This window comes from Phallusia mammillata, chromosome 1, assembly GCF_965637545.1.
Source record: "Phallusia mammillata chromosome 1, kaPhaMamm4.hap1.1, whole genome shotgun sequence".
NCBI classification, from domain to species: Eukaryota; Metazoa; Chordata; class Ascidiacea; order Phlebobranchia; family Ascidiidae; genus Phallusia; species Phallusia mammillata.
The window spans coordinates 1,714,233-1,732,575 of record NC_137252.1 but is presented as its reverse complement, the minus strand read 5'-3'; the positions used below and the strand labels follow the sequence as shown (position 1 = coordinate 1,732,575).

General features: G+C 37.7%; 3 protein-coding genes across 18 annotated transcripts in view; all 3 read right to left on the bottom strand.

The window, feature by feature from the left end:
- Positions 1 to 10,518, bottom strand: part of LOC145219416 (uncharacterized) — a 49,081-nt gene extending 38,563 nt beyond the window's left edge. For 6 of the 13 annotated variants that reach the window (XM_080086785.1, XM_080086842.1, XM_080086845.1 and 3 more), the window contains exons 1-2: positions 8,432 to 9,484; positions 7,220 to 8,095 (exon numbers count right to left, since the gene is read on the bottom strand). The gene's annotated coding sequence lies outside the window, so the exon portion shown is untranslated. Of the gene's footprint in view, positions 1 to 7,219; positions 8,096 to 8,431; positions 9,485 to 9,678 lie in introns of those variants that run through there. The other 7 variants (XM_080086796.1, XM_080086819.1, XM_080086824.1 and 4 more) reach the window with 7 other exon arrangements.
- On the bottom strand, positions 853 to 4,256 carry LOC145219531 (uncharacterized). Of its 4 annotated transcripts, none has more exons than XM_080086888.1 (10): positions 4,104 to 4,256; positions 3,466 to 3,570; positions 3,123 to 3,219; positions 2,964 to 3,063; positions 2,804 to 2,908; positions 2,591 to 2,687; positions 1,811 to 2,016; positions 1,485 to 1,675; positions 1,240 to 1,307; positions 853 to 966 (listed from the first exon to the last, which is right to left on the bottom strand). In XM_080086888.1, exons 4-10 carry the CDS (start codon positions 3,036 to 3,038, stop codon positions 932 to 934), a joined length of 777 nt encoding a protein of 258 aa, XP_079943014.1. In that variant the 5' UTR covers positions 3,039 to 3,063; positions 3,123 to 3,219; positions 3,466 to 3,570; positions 4,104 to 4,256; the 3' UTR covers positions 853 to 931. The 4 variants fall into 4 exon arrangements, with proteins under 4 accessions (XP_079943014.1, XP_079943017.1, XP_079943026.1 ...); XM_080086891.1 differs by having other exon boundaries at positions 1,248 to 1,307; XM_080086900.1 differs by having other exon boundaries at positions 1,811 to 1,863.
- Positions 10,519 to 13,285: 2,767 nt separating the features above from the next.
- Positions 13,286 to 18,343, bottom strand: LOC145219598 (receptor-type tyrosine-protein phosphatase epsilon-like). The gene is made up of 19 exons (XM_080086945.1): positions 18,284 to 18,343; positions 18,018 to 18,118; positions 17,840 to 17,944; positions 17,563 to 17,774; positions 17,175 to 17,230; positions 16,958 to 17,082; positions 16,758 to 16,854; positions 16,430 to 16,632; positions 16,198 to 16,329; positions 15,789 to 15,928; positions 15,592 to 15,727; positions 15,331 to 15,431; positions 15,141 to 15,229; positions 14,830 to 14,903; positions 14,586 to 14,711; positions 14,400 to 14,516; positions 14,109 to 14,254; positions 13,617 to 13,752; positions 13,286 to 13,546 (listed from the first exon to the last, which is right to left on the bottom strand). The coding sequence occupies exons 2-19, from the start codon at positions 18,111 to 18,113 to the stop codon at positions 13,472 to 13,474; spliced, it is 2,166 nt and encodes a 721-aa protein (XP_079943071.1). The 5' UTR covers positions 18,114 to 18,118; positions 18,284 to 18,343; the 3' UTR covers positions 13,286 to 13,471.

Sequence of the window (18,343 nt, the reverse complement as noted above, 5' to 3'; positions counted from 1 at the left end):
TAGTAAAGTCAACAAAGTTTTTCCCACACGTCGACATTTCAGTGTGAAGTTTGGCACTGTTTTTCTCTGACAAATTTGGCAATACTCGGTGAGATGGACGATGGAGAAATGCAGAGCGATTTTTCCATATGACTGAAATTACTGATCTTACAGGGGATCACTTGTCAACCTTTCTTGGAAAGTTCTGTTGGCGTTACTTGCTTTTTATTTCCTGTTTGGCATAATTTATATCACTGCAGAGAGCGGAAGATGTTTTACTGCTAAATGCGTTTTGCGCGAGTCTCTGATACCAGATGTAGGCTATTTCAATGAACCAAGAAACATTAGGCTACTGACTGACTCTTTAAGCACAAGTCGGATTGTGACGGAACAATGTACAAATTGTGATGCGTAACAATGTGCATTGTGACGCAACAAAAGTAACTTGAACAGTTGTTTAATACTACTCTATTAACAAAGAAATAAGGCAAACAACAATTAAAATGTCAATTTTTCGGAATGAAAGTTTGCAATAAATTACGTAGGCGATTAAGTTGTCATTTCAAAAAATACCACGCGGGCCACTCAGAACCTTCCTGCGGGCCACATGTTGCCCGCGGGCCACGGGTTGGACGCCCCTGGTCTAGTCTAACTTTTAAAACTTGTTTCCCAAAACAGTCTGATGATATAAAGTCCGGGTACTCAGCAACTAGCTTAATCTGAATCCAAACGCAAAATCATGTAGACAATAGCAGTTGGTGAATCGTATGTTTTTTTTACAAGATCTTAGTTTTGTTTAAAGATGTTTCACTCTAGAAACATTGTTTTGTTGCTGTTCGGTTGCAATAAATCTTGTCTTTAAAGTGGTCTCGCTCTTTTGTGTTGTTTATTGATTTTTTTTGCAAACAATCAGCGAGCATCTTCACGATCTCCAAGGCACGCATTATCAGCTTCACAACATGAAAGACGACGTAGCAGGGTCAATATCTGAAAGTGTTTTCATGCAAAAGATACGAATAATGTTTGCGGTTCGAACGTTTCCAAAAATTCAGTTGAAAGGAAACAAACGAAGGATGTGAACTAAACAAGACAGACAGCATAAAAAGTCAAATGACAATGGTGTCAAACCGAGTTTGAAGTAACAAAATTACATAATTATTTCATATGTGGGGTTTGGATCCGTCTGTTCTAACTTTATAACTGTTTCGTATTCGTCTTCGATTTATACACTACATTTTTACTCGGAGAAAATTTCCCTACATTCAGACCCTTTATGTGGAAGCTGGGCTTGTGTTGTTTGCTTTTGAGTTCGCTTATTCAGATTTTTCCTGAAAAATATCACAAATGCTGCTCAAAATGTGTTTTCTGCATTGCTGCATGTAACGTATTAATACACTGCATTACTTTTCAGGTCTGTTTACAATTAAGCCTTATCAACTAAAAACCAGACTTCCAAAATATAATTTTATTACAACAGTAAAACTTTGTATTTGTAAACTTTGTACCTCTGTCTTCGTGTAAACATATCCACCAGCCAACCAATGACAAGCACCAGAAGCAACAGCCCGATCACCAGACCTGCAATCATTCCAACATTAATTGTACGAAAACATCTTGTAGGGGGATTACCCGGAGTTGTTACTGTGAGATTGGATGTGATGTTTGTGTTGATTGAACCAGTGACTATCACTGTGACCTGGAATATACAAAATATGACTGTGACCTAAAATACATCAATTTGTGACGTTGTTTGCTGATGGAAATCACGGCGCAAAACAGAGCATGTCGTGCAACAGATTTTAACTGCGACGAAAAACAAAACACTTTTCACCTGAATTTTATAGAATGTTGAGTGAATAAGATCTTCTATTATCGCAGAATTTTCTAAATAAGGAACAGAGATTGTTTGACTCAAACCATTAACTTGAATCTCAACCTGCGCCCTCAGATTGTTGTCGTTAATGAATTGAATAAGTCCAGTCCAACTGACAAGCACCAGTGAAACGTTGCATGGAAATGTCTCTGTAGTAGTGTTTACTAGCATAAAAATGTTACATCTTATTTGCCAGTAATTAGTGATTTTAATTAATTCCCGTTTTTTCTGATTACATGTCTTTTGCGTTGACGTAACAATAACAACGCATCTTGGTTAAGTTCTTTTTGTTCCTGACTTCCGTGTAGCGAGGTGCTACGTCGGTTGTATCGGTCGTGTCTCCTAAGTTGACCCTATATGCCATGCCGCTAAGTTCGCTTATGCAATATTTGCCATGCACGTGAAGTTAAGTTAGTCAGGGTGACTGAGTTGCATTCGTTCATGCAGTGTTCTTGCGCTTTTATGTCGAAACCGTCTCCTTTTGGACATTTTAACCTGCTCGCTCAAACAAGATTTGCAACAGTAGAGTTTGTTTAAAGCCTTTAGGAGAAACGTTTTAATGCCCCCTCTTGTGACGTTCTGCGCTTAGTACCGAGGGGCGCTCACAGGCCGTTACAAAAATATGAAAGTCTAATGTTAGTGCATGGTTGATAAAACATTTTAGTCTAGTTCTCACAATTATTATTGCTATCGTTTTCCACAATGCCTGTTCTGAAAAACAAAAATATATCTTTTTACCTTTTGGATAGCAGCTTTGAGGGGGGTTACCCGGAGTTGTTACTGTCAAATTGGATGTGATGTTTGTGTTGATTGAACCAGTGACAATTGCTGTGACCTAAAAAACAGAATTTAAGTAAAAAAATGTCATGTTTAAAAAGTGTAGATTTTTATTCACACAGTGCCCCGCATGTTATTCTTGAACAATTACCTCACGAAAAAATATTTGTTTACCCGAATTTCATAGAACGTCGAGTGAATAAGATCTTCTAATATAATGGAATCGTCAAAATACAGAACAGAGATTGTTTCGTTTAAACCTTCAATTTTCATCTCGACCTGCATGAAGTTTCGTTATGAATGGTCGTTTAACTAACGCAAACTTGATTTAAACCTGTGCAATTGGATCATTTTCGTAGATGAATTGATCAAGTCCAGTCCAACTGACAAGCACCGATGAAGCGTGCATGGAAATGTCTCTGCAGTCGCATTTACTGCAATAATAGTTGTTAAGAATTTAAATTCAAATTCCACTTCTAGCTTGTTCGCTTACGTGGAGGATAGCAACTCGATGGGGGATTTCCAAAAGTTGTCACTGATTTGGATGTTGAGACGTTAGCGTTTAGGCATCCGGTAAGCATTGTAGTGATCTGTTGGTGAATTTTGTGTGATAAAATTAATCGACTTCCCATGCAAGTGTTTTATGTTTTCCAAACCTAATTTGATCAAATCATTTTAAAACTATTTTCGTATCAGTTATATTCCCATCTTTTAGTAAATTACAATAGTACGTTGCAGCTCAAAAACAACACTTAATCAGCCATCGATGTGACAACTAAATCAAACTTGACCAATTGCAAATAAAAAAACGTTATTGTCAATAAAACACACGTTACCTCAAAACTATATTCTGTTGCGAAATTTAAGTTTCCAATCGTTGTCGACAGATCTAAATATGGTGCCAAGATTCTTTCGTTCAGTTTCGAAACATAAATTTCAACCTAAAAACGACATTTGTCAAAAACTACCCTAAAAAGGTATTAAAACTATTGGTGTAGCCACTTCACATGTCACATATTGTCGAAGCATCTTGTGCCAAACCTTTTCCGCAGAACTTGCATGCTGGACTTTAGTCTCAATTTAATAGATTTACTCGGTACTGAAGCGACAAATATGAAATTAAACCACCATGCTGCTTTGCATTTTTTTTTCAACTTCACGGGGTTCGAACTCAGGACACTCCCGGGGACGAATTCAGGTCAGGATTTTTTTATATATCTGTATATGGGTCAGGCGCGCCAGGCCATTCGGCCAAGTTCCTGCCACCATGCTGCTTTGCTATCAATAAAGCCAATACCGAGACAGGCGAAACACCCTCCAGTGCTCACAGCGCTAACTATGTGTTTATTGCAGGGTCATGCACCTAACTTTCTAGGAAAGATTTTTAGCAACCGCAATTGCCGAAGCATCTTAATGTTGGAAACTTCGCCGCAGAACACCAAACGCTCGGCTTGGTGGTATAATTATGTGTTACCTCTGCTAATAGATTATTGACTTCGATGATCTGATCTAGTCCAGTCCAACTGACCACCACAGTTGAAGCATTGCATATGATTTTCTCCACAGTAGCATTGACAAAAAATAAATTATATGGGTAAGAGTCCAATAGGGAAAAAAGTATTGTAAATTTAATTACTCACATCGTACTTGGCAAGCGTAGTAAGCCACTTCACCACTGCAGTTCATGCTTGACTGCTCCCATTCGATCCCATAATGCAACGCTCCCTGTTGGCAAGTTGTAACGTTGGAAACGGGAAAGTTTGCTTGAGATCCGTCGCTCCAATACCAACCATGCAACGAAGTGTTGTAACGAGCTCCAATGAAAACGTTATTATCTAAAACACAGCTGCAAACACTATTGATGCAACCTTGTCGTTTGTTGTTTGTAAGACCAAACACTCACCTGGTGCCAGGAACGATCCTTCATATACATCGAATCTATCAAACGATTCATTGACACCTCGCAACTTGCTTGTAATGTCTATCATTCCTCCGCTTCTATAGTTAAACATTTGTTTCTGACGTTTGCTTGTGTTGTTTTCCGAAAACAAGGAATACCGAAATTTCCATCCTGATCCTTTGTAAAAATATTTGTTTTTAACTTAGCTAATAAAAATTATAATTAAGGAAAATTATAACACGTATAAGTAAAAACTGAATGATGAACAACGAAAAAAATTAAAATATACATGATTTAATTAAACAGATGATATCTGTCGTGTGGAAATTTATGGTTTATTATGTTGTTTCGGTGCTTTTATAGACCTGAATGTTTCTGTAATTTGTGTGCTTGTTTAAACTTAAAAATGTTACTAAGAAACGTAGAGCCTAAACCTGGACCTCCACAATAGCTTCCGATGGTTACAAACCACCTCTCCGAATTCGTGCCTGTTACATAATTGCAGAAGTAAATTGGTTGACCCATGTTTTCAGGATTGCTGTTGGACAAAACGACTGTTTCATGGTTACGAATTTGAATCAGTTAAAAGCTGTTACCGCTTATATCAGTCAAAATACCACAGATGTCCGAGAGATTTTGTGCTTTTCCAACCCACTTCAGTCGTATTATATGAGTATTTGTAGTGATCAATTTTATTCCTTTGGTACAAGATATAGATTCGCTGTAAATCTAAAACAATTCATGATTACATTATTTAGATGAGATTATTTTTTCAGAAACGTCCACGTTGACTACAAAAACTGACGATCACGTTTCCAACACTGATCTACAATATATTTCATGATTTCAAAATTGATGTTGTAACATGTGGATAGTAAATGTTGCTGAGGTTATTCTCTTGCATCAACTCACACCTGTTGTGTATTTGTCTGTCATGAGTTGAGTGAGAGTTGTATTGATCTGTGGGTCATCAGTCATTGCAAGATTTCCACCAAGCAAAAAACATTTCTTCTGTGCAGTGTTTGCATCAAAAAGATCGTCAGGTAATATCAATATATTGTTGTTTACTGCTTGCATGGTCTTGTTGCAGCCTGAAAACAAGTTTATAGCATTGTATTTGTGTGACTTATAAAGGTTCGCGGTCAAAAACTGCAGCCCCACTCATCGTCATTTTAATCGCCCCAACAGTGTTTGAATTGTTCCGATAAATGTTGTTAAAGTGTATTAGACATCAATGGTTGCAAAGTTAATTTCTATATGCTATAAACGTGTTAATTGCTATATGTTATAAACGTGAGTTTTTTTCCTGCAGATCGTTGTAATTTGTTTTTTTTTTGTCTTTCCCTAACATACGGGCCTGACTTTACCCTCTGTGCCATCATTATTTTGTGTAAATTTAACTAGCTAAGTAGCTAGTTGCGTCGTGACCAATTGTCTATGATAGTTTATTGTGTATGTTGTTTTGATCTTTCATGAGGCTTGATTGTATAGGCCTGTCAATCAAACTTTCGGGCCGTGCTTTTCCGAAACGACTCGGTTTCGGACCGGATTTTCAGGCTCCTTTACAACTCTGGGTCCTCGCACGTTTTTTAAGTTATCCGAACGGCTAGGAAAAAAGATTCATGACACTGTATTAGGGAAAAGTACAACTTACTATTTGGTTGAGCTGATGGTAATTGAACAAGCAACATGAACACAAGTATCATAAATCCGTGCATCATCATCGTATAACTTCTACGTTGTCTAACTTCAACAAAGTGATTACCGCTGTGACAAACTTTCTGTCGAAGATAAACTACTTCAAGGCTGGTTAATTAAGTGATATTTCACAGAAGAGGCTAAGAAAGCTTCAACATCTCAACAATATTCTCATATGGCAACTCTATGACAAAACTGGAAATTGTTATTAACTTCAAATTAGGCCTCTGAATCGCATTAAACATTCTGGGTGAAAAAATGTTTTTTTGACACATCTGGTGTCACATTTATCTTACAGTAAAACGCTTTGTATCCAAGTTAACAGTGCATATTTTAATTTACCATTACATCAGTACTTAGTATACTGCCAGAAAAGAGCAAATTATACAATTAGGAAAGATTAAGCGAAGCTATTGCGACCTTAAACACCGAACTGTTTCACCTTAAGAAACGAAAGTGGTTTGATCTTTAACGATTTTCACATTGACTTTCACTGTTTACCGACTCGTTTAATTAGGTGTGATCTAGCGCAAGCATTGTGTTGGTGAGTGTTAAATCTTTATTGAAGCTAAAAATATAGTGTTTCTTCTACTTTACGACTTAATAGCCCTTTATGTGCTGTGCGTTCATGGTTTCCGATAAAAAAAAGTGCTGACTGCTCAATTGTGTGTTCAGGTGTAATGAAGTTTGGTATATCAATCGTTGTTTATGAGCATTTAATAAACAATCGCAAAAGCAAGTCTGAACATGTCAGATGTTACTCGATCCTTGACTGTTTCCTGAATTGTTTAACTACTTCTTTTAAAATATGGTTGGCAACATTACTTAAAAGCTAACAATTTTCGAGTGTTACTTGTCTCGTTAAAACATCAGTATGTAATAAACGCCTGTGTTAAAACTGGACGGACTCTGTTTCGTGACAAAACTTAAGAAATCTAATAGGCTTGACCCGTTACCGGCTGGACATATGTCAGGCAACACGGTGAGCAAACCTCCGTTGTTTTGCTGCCAGATTCCGAGATCCATTTGATTGGTGTTTACTGGGGCAGGATGTTATCATGTGGTCCTCTGTTCTACACCACATCCATCTGCACTTTGTGGAGCGGAAAATACAAACGCCGATTCGAAGGCGATTGAGATTGACTCGGGCAGGTGCGAAAAAGTGCATTTCCGTTAGTGAAGACTTAAAGCAACTAATAAACCAATGTAGTAGGATAGTGCACTTCCTCTTAACTCCATCTTTCAATTGTGACCTGCCCAAATAGTTACGTTGCTCAACTTATTTAAATTCTTTAATATGTTTTCAAATATGAGTTGCCGCTATTCTGCGTAGCGCTAAGACAGAATCCCATATTGAAGTAAGTATTCGGACCTTTGTGTAGGCAACCTTAGAAAAAGATCAGCTTTTGGGCGAAGCAGGATTCACAGCATGCCTACTGAAACAGATCGTTGGTATGGGAAATCCAGACACTCAATGCAGAGCGTCACTTAGTAGTGCGCCATCAGACTCGAGCAAAGTACTCCACCGAAGATTGGTAGCAGTGAGAGAGATGGTAGCAAAGTACATTAGTTCGACCATGCTAAACTCATCAGAATCCCAAAGCGTATTGTGCTGTTATTGCAACGATGAAACGTGACCATCCTATAAAGCATTATGCCGGGGTATGTTGGTTCAAGATAAGGCCTGAACTTCTACAGTGATCATAATCTCCCGGATGCGCCTCGCTTCTACAGTGTGGGTGAGGCTGACTGTCACATAAGAATTCTATTATTTTTTTCTGATTATCGTGTGCAGTGTTTGCATCCACCAGATCATCAGATAATATCAACACACTGTCTTTCACTGCTTGCATTGTCTGTGTAGCAACCTGGAAATAAGACTAACTAGATAATGTTGGATATCAGTGAGCTTGTTTTTAAGTATAAAAGTAGCAATAGAACGTATCAGTTAACTCGGTACTTAATTTATAATTATGTCACATAAACACAACGATGAATTTTAGGCTTTTACTAAAAATCAAACACAAAAGTTTTAAAAATAACAAAACTTAGTTGCTTAAGTGGCGTAACAGTTACAAAAAGGTCACATAAAAGCAAACTAAGTATCTGTTTATAGTTTATATTAATAGTTTTATAGTTAGATTATTGGTACCTTGGCTGATATTTTGTTTGCGCATTTAAAGCGTACAGTAAAATAAACTTACCGTTTGGTTTCGCCTGACAGCAACAGAGGATCAAAAAGAATGCGACTCCAACCGCACAATACCAGATATGTCGCATCTTATTTCAGATCCAGACCTTCCTAATACATGAATAGACAAGCACTGTATTGTTGAATGAATTAAAAACAGTATCTTAAAGTCCTTCTACATCTCATCATTTCAAGCACTCGACCAATGTATAAACGTGTAAACTTTCCTCACTCTCCCACATTCGCCCTTTTGATAAACAAAAAGTGATTAGTTTTTAACTCGACCGAAAGCACACCTTATATTACTGAAGCCCGTATAGTCACCATCACTCACGAATAAGCAATATTCAACACTTCCGTGTATGAAAAAAATACTCGGGAAAGCTGTGATTGACGGTTTAAGTTTCCGATGCGAAAATCTCTAGACGAGTCAGTAGTTGGAAAAATCCCATGTAGGTTTAGCCCTTTTTAAACCTGAAACCGTAAGATGCATCGCAGCGTGATAACGTTATCTTCCACGACCTTTGAGATGGAAATGACGTAGTTTAGCTTGCACAGGACTATTTTATGTAGCACTTTCTTAAATGCTCCGAAACTTAACTGCTTTCCAACTTCAAAATGACTGTAAACTTATATTTAGTACGACTAAAGCTATTAATATTATTAACCGTTCATGTTTCTTACGAGAAAACTTCAATTCACAGGCTACTATGCCATGACATTTTCATACAACAAAACTACAACATTGTTTAATTATGCAAACTTTTCATATTAAAAAAAAGATTTCCTAATTGCTCTGTAAGGAAGTTTCATTGACGAGTCAGTAGCAAAAAAACAAAACAATTTTTGGTTTGGAGAATTCTACTGACACCATACCCCAGAGCAAACCCACCTGTAGCTAATTTTCGATAGGTGGCGCAACGAGCATCTTGTCATTTAAAAATACATATATATCTAAAAATACTCACAGTTAAGGCCATAACAAAGCAAGTGTTCATAACAAAGCAAAACAATATTCACGCATCTAAAACGAATACTTTAGTTAAGAGTTCCTGAAAATCAAATCAAATAAATAAAACAATTATATCGATCTTCATCAACCTAGAAACAATGTTTTTGTTTTGTTTTTTACTTAAGCGACAATTTTGGAGATATCCTATGTTTTTAAGTGAATGTCGGGCTTTTCAGGTCAGGCGCAACCAGTCAAAAGATCAATCACTGACGAAACTGAGGATGCAACAAAGAAAATCTCTCACGGACCTTTTGTTCTTGCACCTGAACTTGATAGTGATGGCCAACTTGTTTGCAACAAGGTAAATCTTCTATTGTTATTCGATGTGTGAATATTTTGCATGAAACTTCCTTAAATTGCTTTCTAGGGGGAATTGGGATGCTCTCACATGTGTGGTATCGACACGACAGGTGAAGCTCGCTGTATTTGCCCTGAAGGATATTTCCTGATGAAAGATAGAAAGACTTGTGTTGGTAAGACTCAAATATGTTTCTCACAATCTACAAATCTTATTCTGTGTTCTGAATTTACTTATAACTAGACAGTTTAACAATCGTTCTGTAATCCAAGTTAAACCCAAACTACCTATGTCAAAATGTGGTTATTATCTAATTCAGTAAGCAACATGAATTGGTCTTTAATTTTAGCATTACACTTATTTGTTAGAGGTCCAGCAGTTTATTGAGAATCTGATGGAAGACTCTCCTATGTCGGGTTTTGGAAGAAACAAGAAGACTGATGAGGATTTGGAAGAATGACAATGAGATGATGATGAAAAACTGAAAGGATAAACTGATAACTATATTGGGCATATACACAGATTGCAATTGACTTTCGTGTGGTTGTTTAATACAAAAATAACCCACTTACATTGGTTTGTTTTTACAAGTTGTATAATGTGATTGCAAGGTTTCATTTACCTTTTTTGTAGAATGTGCACTACATTTAATTTTTGAATTAAAGTTTAGGAAAACATTATTTATGACGAACTGCACATTGAAATGAGTTGAGTTTATTTCGCCGATGAAACAAATCGTAGCAGCACAATTTCGCTTAAAATTTCACCAAGCCGCACATAGCTGCGCAACGTTAGGACGTTATAAGGCGCGACAAAGTTAAGGGCGCAATTGGTGGATGGATGGTGGACGCGCTGCAGTTACACCGTTACTATAAGTGTTATGTGGCAGGGACTAACACCAGTGCATTGATTCTCAGCTGCGGCACTCAGGGCCTCATGCGGCTCCCAACTACTTATTTTGCGCAGCAAAAAAAATTTATAAAAGTTTACAAAGCAGCATATTAAACACTATCTGGATTCAACCCAATCAATCTATTACCGTGGATAATTACATATAAATTGTTTAGGGCATTGTGTCTCATTAGTCAGAATCAGCAAGCTTTCTGCAACTATTCAGATTGTTGTTGTTTGCTGCAATCTCGCATTCGTTTATTTGCTGCTTCGTACACACTGAAAAACTACCTTTTGCCCCCAAATATCAAAAAGGTTCCACTCCATTAGAGTGTGAGGAATATGTTGATTCTAACTTTTATTGCTTTTTAGGAGGAATTGGGATGCTCTCACATGTGTGGTATCGACACGACAGGTGTAGCTTACTGTTCTTGTCCTCAAGGATATTTCCTGATAAAAGATGGAAAGACTTGCCTGAGTAGGCTAAGACATATTTTGCTCTACATAAACAGTTAAAATACACTTTTTAGGATCTTGACTGCACGAAGCTCGATAGGAAACCAGCTTTGGGCTTGCGATGTAGTGCATGTAACAAGCGCTATGGTTCATTGCACGAAGCTAGATAGGAAACCAGCTTTAAGCTTGCAAAGTCGTACATGTAACAAGCGCTATGATTGACTGCACGAAGCTCGATAGGAAACCAGCTTTAAGCTTGCAAAGTCGTGCATGTAACAAGCGCTGTGGTTGACTGCACGAAGCTCGATAGGAAACCAGCTTTAAGCTTGCAAAGTCGTGCATGTAACAAGCGCTGTGGTTGACTGCACGAAGCTCGATAGGAAACCAGCTTTAAGATTGCAAAGCAATTTGAAACGAACAATAACTTCACAATATATTGGAACTTGTAAAAGCATAGAGCCAATAAATGATAAGCTGCAGACAGTGCACACTCTTTCGGCCTATAAGGTCTCATCGATGCAGCTGGTGACGAGAGATAGGTCGTATAAACAAACTGGAGTGCCGTTGGATAGCTACACAATACAGCCGATCACTTGTCACCAGCTGCACCGATTAGCCCTTGTAGGTCGAAACGGCGTGCTCTGTCTGCGGCTTATTTTTGGAACTTGTCATTGAAACGAAACCGCGTAATTGACGTCATAAACCAGTGGTTCTCAAAGTATGGGTCGCGCAGGGTAAAAAAATGGGTCGCGCTGTGGTGATTCAATTATGCCCAAACGAACTACTACTGTAAACACAAACGAATTAACTTAAAGTAGTAGTATAGTCACCACACTCGACCACGTTGTACAGTAAAATGAACCAACCATTACCACATAGGACAATAGCCTTCCAACTTTACTGCTACGTACATGGCGATTGTATCGTCATAGCACCGGAAATAATAGGACAAGTTAATCATGCGAAACTGAACTTGGAGATATAACAGTAAGCGTTTAAGGATGAGTAAGTATTCGTACAAGGAAACATTTTTAGATTTGGCATTCACTTCTATCAATGATCATGGTGCTGCAAAGCCACAATGTGTGTTGTGTTATGTAGTGTTGGCGAACGAATCGACCTCGTTAAGCCTGCAGCCATTTTGACATGGGCAGACTCTATGCGGCGACGACGTGGCCTCGAAATTGCAGTCCGTTTCGTTAATACATTTTATACGTTTGAAGCTTGGGTCATAAAACTCCGATTTGGGTCTCAGTCAAAAAAGTTTAAGAACCACTGTCTTATCTGAACAAACACTCTCATATCCATTGTTCTTAAACAGCGGTTTTCAACTTAGTTCGTCAACTTAGCAAAACAAAACAAGAAATCAAATAAGAATAAAACAAAATAAGCATTTGCGGTTTAATACTTTACAAAAATAAAAAGATTGAGCATCACAAAGCACTTCTAGCGTAGAGATTTTGTTACATACACGTTTTAAAAGTTACATTGGATATGTACTGCCTCTTGGGTAGACAACTAACAACACTCCATTTGTCTGACTCTAATAAACAAACTAACGCTGATTAACTAAACCTATGAAGACGCAAAATTAAAGTAACATCCCAAATCTGTATTTTAGACGAAGCATGAAACAACAGTGCCATTACGACTGTACACGCAACACAATTGTCACCCGCCACGAATCAACTGTGGGATATCAACTCGAATGCACACTCGGTAACTTATGCCTCTGTAGCAACTGATTTTAAGTTTAAGATGCGTCGATTTATATAGCGTTCAGGTCACATTTTGTTATGAGTTGTAAAGCAGGTATAGTTGTAAAATACGTACGGCCGAGAATATTGACTGAGTTCTGAAACGTAATTATTCGTTAAATTGCTTTACAGAAACGTCAAATGTAACATGGCTCGAAGCCGTTTAAGACGTGGTTCCCGTTAACACGTTAAAAGCGATACAACGATAGCCTTAAGCCAGTATATGACCAGTGCGGTGATTAGAAAACAGGTTTGACCGAGTTTGACCGGGTCAATACGTCACGAAAAATGCATGCAAGTAATATATTTTAAATTAAAAGTCCAAAGTCCGATACAGATATAACAAGGACAAAAGCAGTTCTCTGTGTTTACCGGAAACCATTAAACTATGATATGTTCTAGATGGGACACAAAGATGCTTACAATAAAAAACAACTTATGACAATTAATATGACAATTACTTTTGGTGAAGTGCAGCATGAAGCGTTGTGAGTGTTACGTAGAAATGTCGACAAGGCTTAAGCATCATCATAACGTGTATACCAACCACGGATTACGTCTTAGAGGGCGTTTTATAATATTAAAACAGTCACGTTTGTATTTGTGTATTTTCGCATTTCACTTCGTGTTCTGCACAGTTTACTTGAAATTTGAATACGTGTCAAAATTTGACAGATATTCGAAGACGACCGAGTAGCAGTATTTGTATAGTTCCTGTAAGCACATAAACTAAATTAAAATGATTTCCATTTATATAAACACTTTGTCTTAAGTAAAACATTACCTTGTTGTCGACCATATTCGGTCTCATATCTCTCAGGTCTTTCACAGTTCGGAATACATCCACCCGCTTTTGTGCCTTCAAACGTTCGAGAATGTTCACCAGAGCGATGAAGGTTCCAGTTCTTGTCGATCCGTTACTGTGATAAACAGTGTGTAAACGTATGATGTTTGCGGCGTTTTGTAACTTTAGGAATAAAGCAGTTTGGTAATGATAAAGTTGTTTACTTAATTTTAGATGCATTTTGGGAAGTTCTATTGATTTGAGTGGATATGGGTTTATTTCGGTTGGTAAAAACACATGCAACTTCACAATGGAACAGAACAATCAACAAGCCGAAAATAGCTGCGCAACGTGGAACCATTATGAAGCGCAAAGTAGTGAATGGCACAAATGGTGAATCATAACCAAACGCGCTGAAGCTACATCGTGTTACTTGAGACGGAATTTAAATTACAATAGGAATTTCTTAATGAGGAAAACTCATTTGTTTACCTGCATCCCACCAACACACACTGACAATTCTGTTTGGTCTTTTGCCTTTGCATTTCCTCGATAATTTTGATGAAATCCATTTCTTTCGGGGGTCGTTCCACGTCACTCCATCCCTTGACTTGCAGAAGCATCACTTGCTGTGCAGCCTAAAAACGTAATAATGAGTTTCCATCAGCATTGCTACCTAACACGGTATTTACAAAGGGCCATAGTGCCTTATTATAGAAAAATGTTAAACTTAACGTAACAACTAGGTTGCTTAAAATGACGTTAGTGTAGTTTTCAACTTACAAAAGCGTTGGTTGTTGACCAGACGTCGACAGTTATGAGATTGTGAACGTTGCTTTCATTCACATCACATACAGACACCGAAATGTCTTCATATTGCAAAGCCGCATTGGTTAGAATCTGAAAACGATGTATGGTATAAAGTAGAGGGTACGGCTATTTCATGAAGATGCAAAATGTCAAAATTACTTGAATGCTGTTGTCCAAATCAACGACAAGTGAGGCTCCTCGTTCAACAATCATCTTCCAGAAGTTTTCTTCTTCTCCTGGAGCAGGATTTCTCGCAGCGATGATAAGGTCTGAAGAGCCATGCTCCTGTAAGGAGAAACGTTGAAGTAACAATTTTAAAAAAGATGGCGGTATTAAATATAAATCAGGCACTTCGCGAAAAAGAATGAGCTTCAACCAATTTGAAAGCAACTTTAATTCTGACCTGAATATAGGAAGCATCCAAGTGTTGAATGCTTTGGCTTTTATTGTCCCAAAGTTTGACCACCGTGTTCTTGTCTGTAAAATGGGTATAAGTTATAACCAAATGAAGTATTTTCAGTCACCTTCAGGTATTTTATTTATTTCGTGTTTTTGCACTCGAATCGCCTATTCTGACATTAAACGTTTATTACTTAAAACACCAGGTTGCGTATATAACTTGCTATCTGGTGCAAAATTAGTTCGCCAGTTGGTACGCGTTGACGACGCGTAGCCTTGAAGCGACCACTATAAAGTTGGGAATCACTGATTTACATGTTCTCAGATCTGGGTGATTTTCTTGCCATTCCTCGCCAAATCTCCACGATAACAATGCTTTAAATTCTTTGTCTTGCGTTTTCTGGCTGTAACACAAGTTAAAAATCATTGGCTAATGTGTGAATCACAACAACAGAAATACTAGCTTGCAGATTTGGTTCGAGTTACTATACTACAAACTGCTCACAATTCACTTGAAGTCATCAGTTGTAGTTCTGTTACATCTTTATCTGTTTCCATTGAACTCTCACGCTCCACAAGTAGCTTGTAGACGTACATGTATTGATTCTGTAGAAATACAGATTTAATAAGATAGACATGATTGACAATGCGTTGCTGGACTTATTTACATCATATCCTCTCCACAAGAGAAGCGAACGTGGATTGTAACTGAAAACCAATTTTTCTATTTGTTAGTCGAGATAGAAAACATGCAACAACAGTTTACCGAATTTTGAATCATGTCTGTTCGATTTTCTCTCATTTTTAGAACAGTTCGTGGAACATCAACTGTTCCTTTGTCGTCAAGTTCATGAAACAAAGTGTCCATCGCTATGTAAGTACCTGTACGTCCCACTCCAGCGCTGCATCCAAACATATGGTTATTGGTCGATCAAACTAACACAGGGTATGTCAATTATTTACCTGCAGTGCACAATGATCGGAGCATTTGTGTTTTGCAAATCATCGACCATGTTACGTAGGTGGATCATGTTGGATGTAGTTACTGGAATCCCATGATCGGGCCAAGTTGTAAACTGCAACTGTGTTATGGTTCGTTGTTCCTAAGGATAAAACACGCGGGATCATGTTTTTGAATTTCTTCCTGAAATTTTGCATGACAAAACTCTAATTATAGTCAAGGTAGTCAGAAAAGTAGGTTTGTTTTTGTTAATGCTACAAACACTCAAAAATATCTTGTGCAACTTTCTGCCTGCTATTGTTGTTATCCAATCTCAAGCGGGTTTGATTTTACAGGAAAACATTATACGATACCGTTTGTGTGGGACAAATATATGTTGGACATTTACGTTTTTATTATGTTGACACATACCTTGGTTGAGGATAAAACGATCTGTCGTTGAACGATGCCACCGAAGGTTACTTCATGTTGTGTTCGAACTTTCAAATTCGACAACAACTTAATTTCGGATTCATTGTCAGGCCAATACTGTTCACACTTTGCCTGCATGCAAAACACGTTAAAAAAGGATAAACGTTTTTTTTATTTCTTGGAATACATTCAAACCCCACATTTTTAAGAAGAATTCAAAGCTAAGAATTACCTTTCCGTTTTCCACCAAGCCAGTTAGCATTACGATGATGTTGGAGTTTTCCTGCCAAACCATCAACCAGAAATCGTTGACTGTCTCCTTCTTCGGACCCTGAGTGGCGATGAACTTCCTCTCGTTATCGTAACCCGGTATATAAGCGGCGTTGATGTAATCGTTTCCACCGCTACCTTGCAAAACCACTCGAGCATGATCGTCTATTGAACAAACACAAGTTAAATCAACAAAATACCCTTTTGCCCGAGATTTTGATGAATGTAAAAAATCCAATCCCATAAACTCATTCATAAAACTACTTTGCATATCGTGTTTCAATACTCACAAGGGAAAACATTCTTGTAGCGGTTTTTCACAGCATTTTGCGGCAACTGTGACGCGTCATTCGTTCGCTGGTTATTTTTGCTTTGTTCTTTAATCCCCTGGAAATAGAAACAAAAACAAATGAAAGACAAGGTATTAGGTAACTCTAGTTTGTTTAACTGGACTTTGCATATAGATTTTTTCCATTGTTTTACCCCTTACCCTAAACTCGTTTGCAAAGAAAAGTTCTGACTCAACATTTTTCTTGTACACATCAAACAATTTGGTGACTTTACAGTTTCTGGGTGCACCAGCAGAAGGAGATAGGTTTTCGTATGTCATTTTTCCTGTTTAAACAGTTAAGTATGGTAGGAGGATATTTTGTTGCAACGCATATATTCTTATTTATTGTAAGCCAGCTGATGATTGTAAACCTTACCTGTGTGGGTTGCTTCGGTAGAAATGTTTACTTGGGGAGATTGACCTTTGCTGATTCTATAAAAGCAATAAAAGCGTAACGTGTTGTTTCTCATTTCCCTCCTGAACCATCGCCTCCTTATTTATATTTCAGTTGCTTAAATGCATCGTATCAGAATTTCGGATCATGAGGATTGAGAGGTAGGAATAAACTATATGTTTGTACAATGACTTTTTGCTCGAAATGGTTTTCGAAAAACTTTCGGTTAAATGTGAAATCACGATGGTACTTTGTCATAACATTGATACAAAGTGAATTCGCGATCAGTCATATCAATATGAGACGAACCATAGCATCTATAAAAGCTGCAACGTACATTCCTACGGCGAAAACTCAACTATACACAAACCTGTGATTTCGACGTTTAATCATAACGACCAGCCCAACAATGATAAGTAACAGAAGCAACAGCCCGATCACCAGACCAGCAATCATTCCAACACTCGTTGCAGGATTGACCGTGTTATCTCGTAAACAACGTGGTGAGGGGTTACCCGGAGTTGTTACTGTCGTATTGGTTGTGATGTTTGTGTTGATTGAACCAGTAACTGTCACACACATCTGATAGCAAAAAACTGCTTTTGTTAGTGTGTTTGGGCGCACCAAATTATAAAAACTGTGCTTACCATGATGTCATACGAAGTAGAGGAAATGACATCTGTTATTATTGTAGAATTATCATAATACGGGACGAAGATGATTTGATTCAAACCCTGGACATGAATGTCAACCTACATGTTGATGTTAGCAAGAAAAGTTTAACAAAGTTATGTTTGACAGCAGCAAAACAAATTTTATCTGCACCTGTGCAATAAGTTTGTTATTGTTGATGAATTGATCAAGTCCAGTCCAACTGACAAGCACAGTTGAAGCGTTGCATGGAAATGTCTCTGTAGACATGTTTACTGCAATGCAAATAAGAAAACTCTACTGTTTGTGGTTTACAATATGGGCGGGTTGTCAAAAGTTTATCTCGTTTCTCGGAAACTATATTCACTAAAAAATGATTACATTAAGTTTGTTTTCCTCAATTTCAGTGTAACTTTCAACCTGCTAACGTTTATTTTTACCTTCAGGATAGCAGCTTTGAGGTGGATTACCCGGAGTTGTTACTGTCAGATTGGATGTGA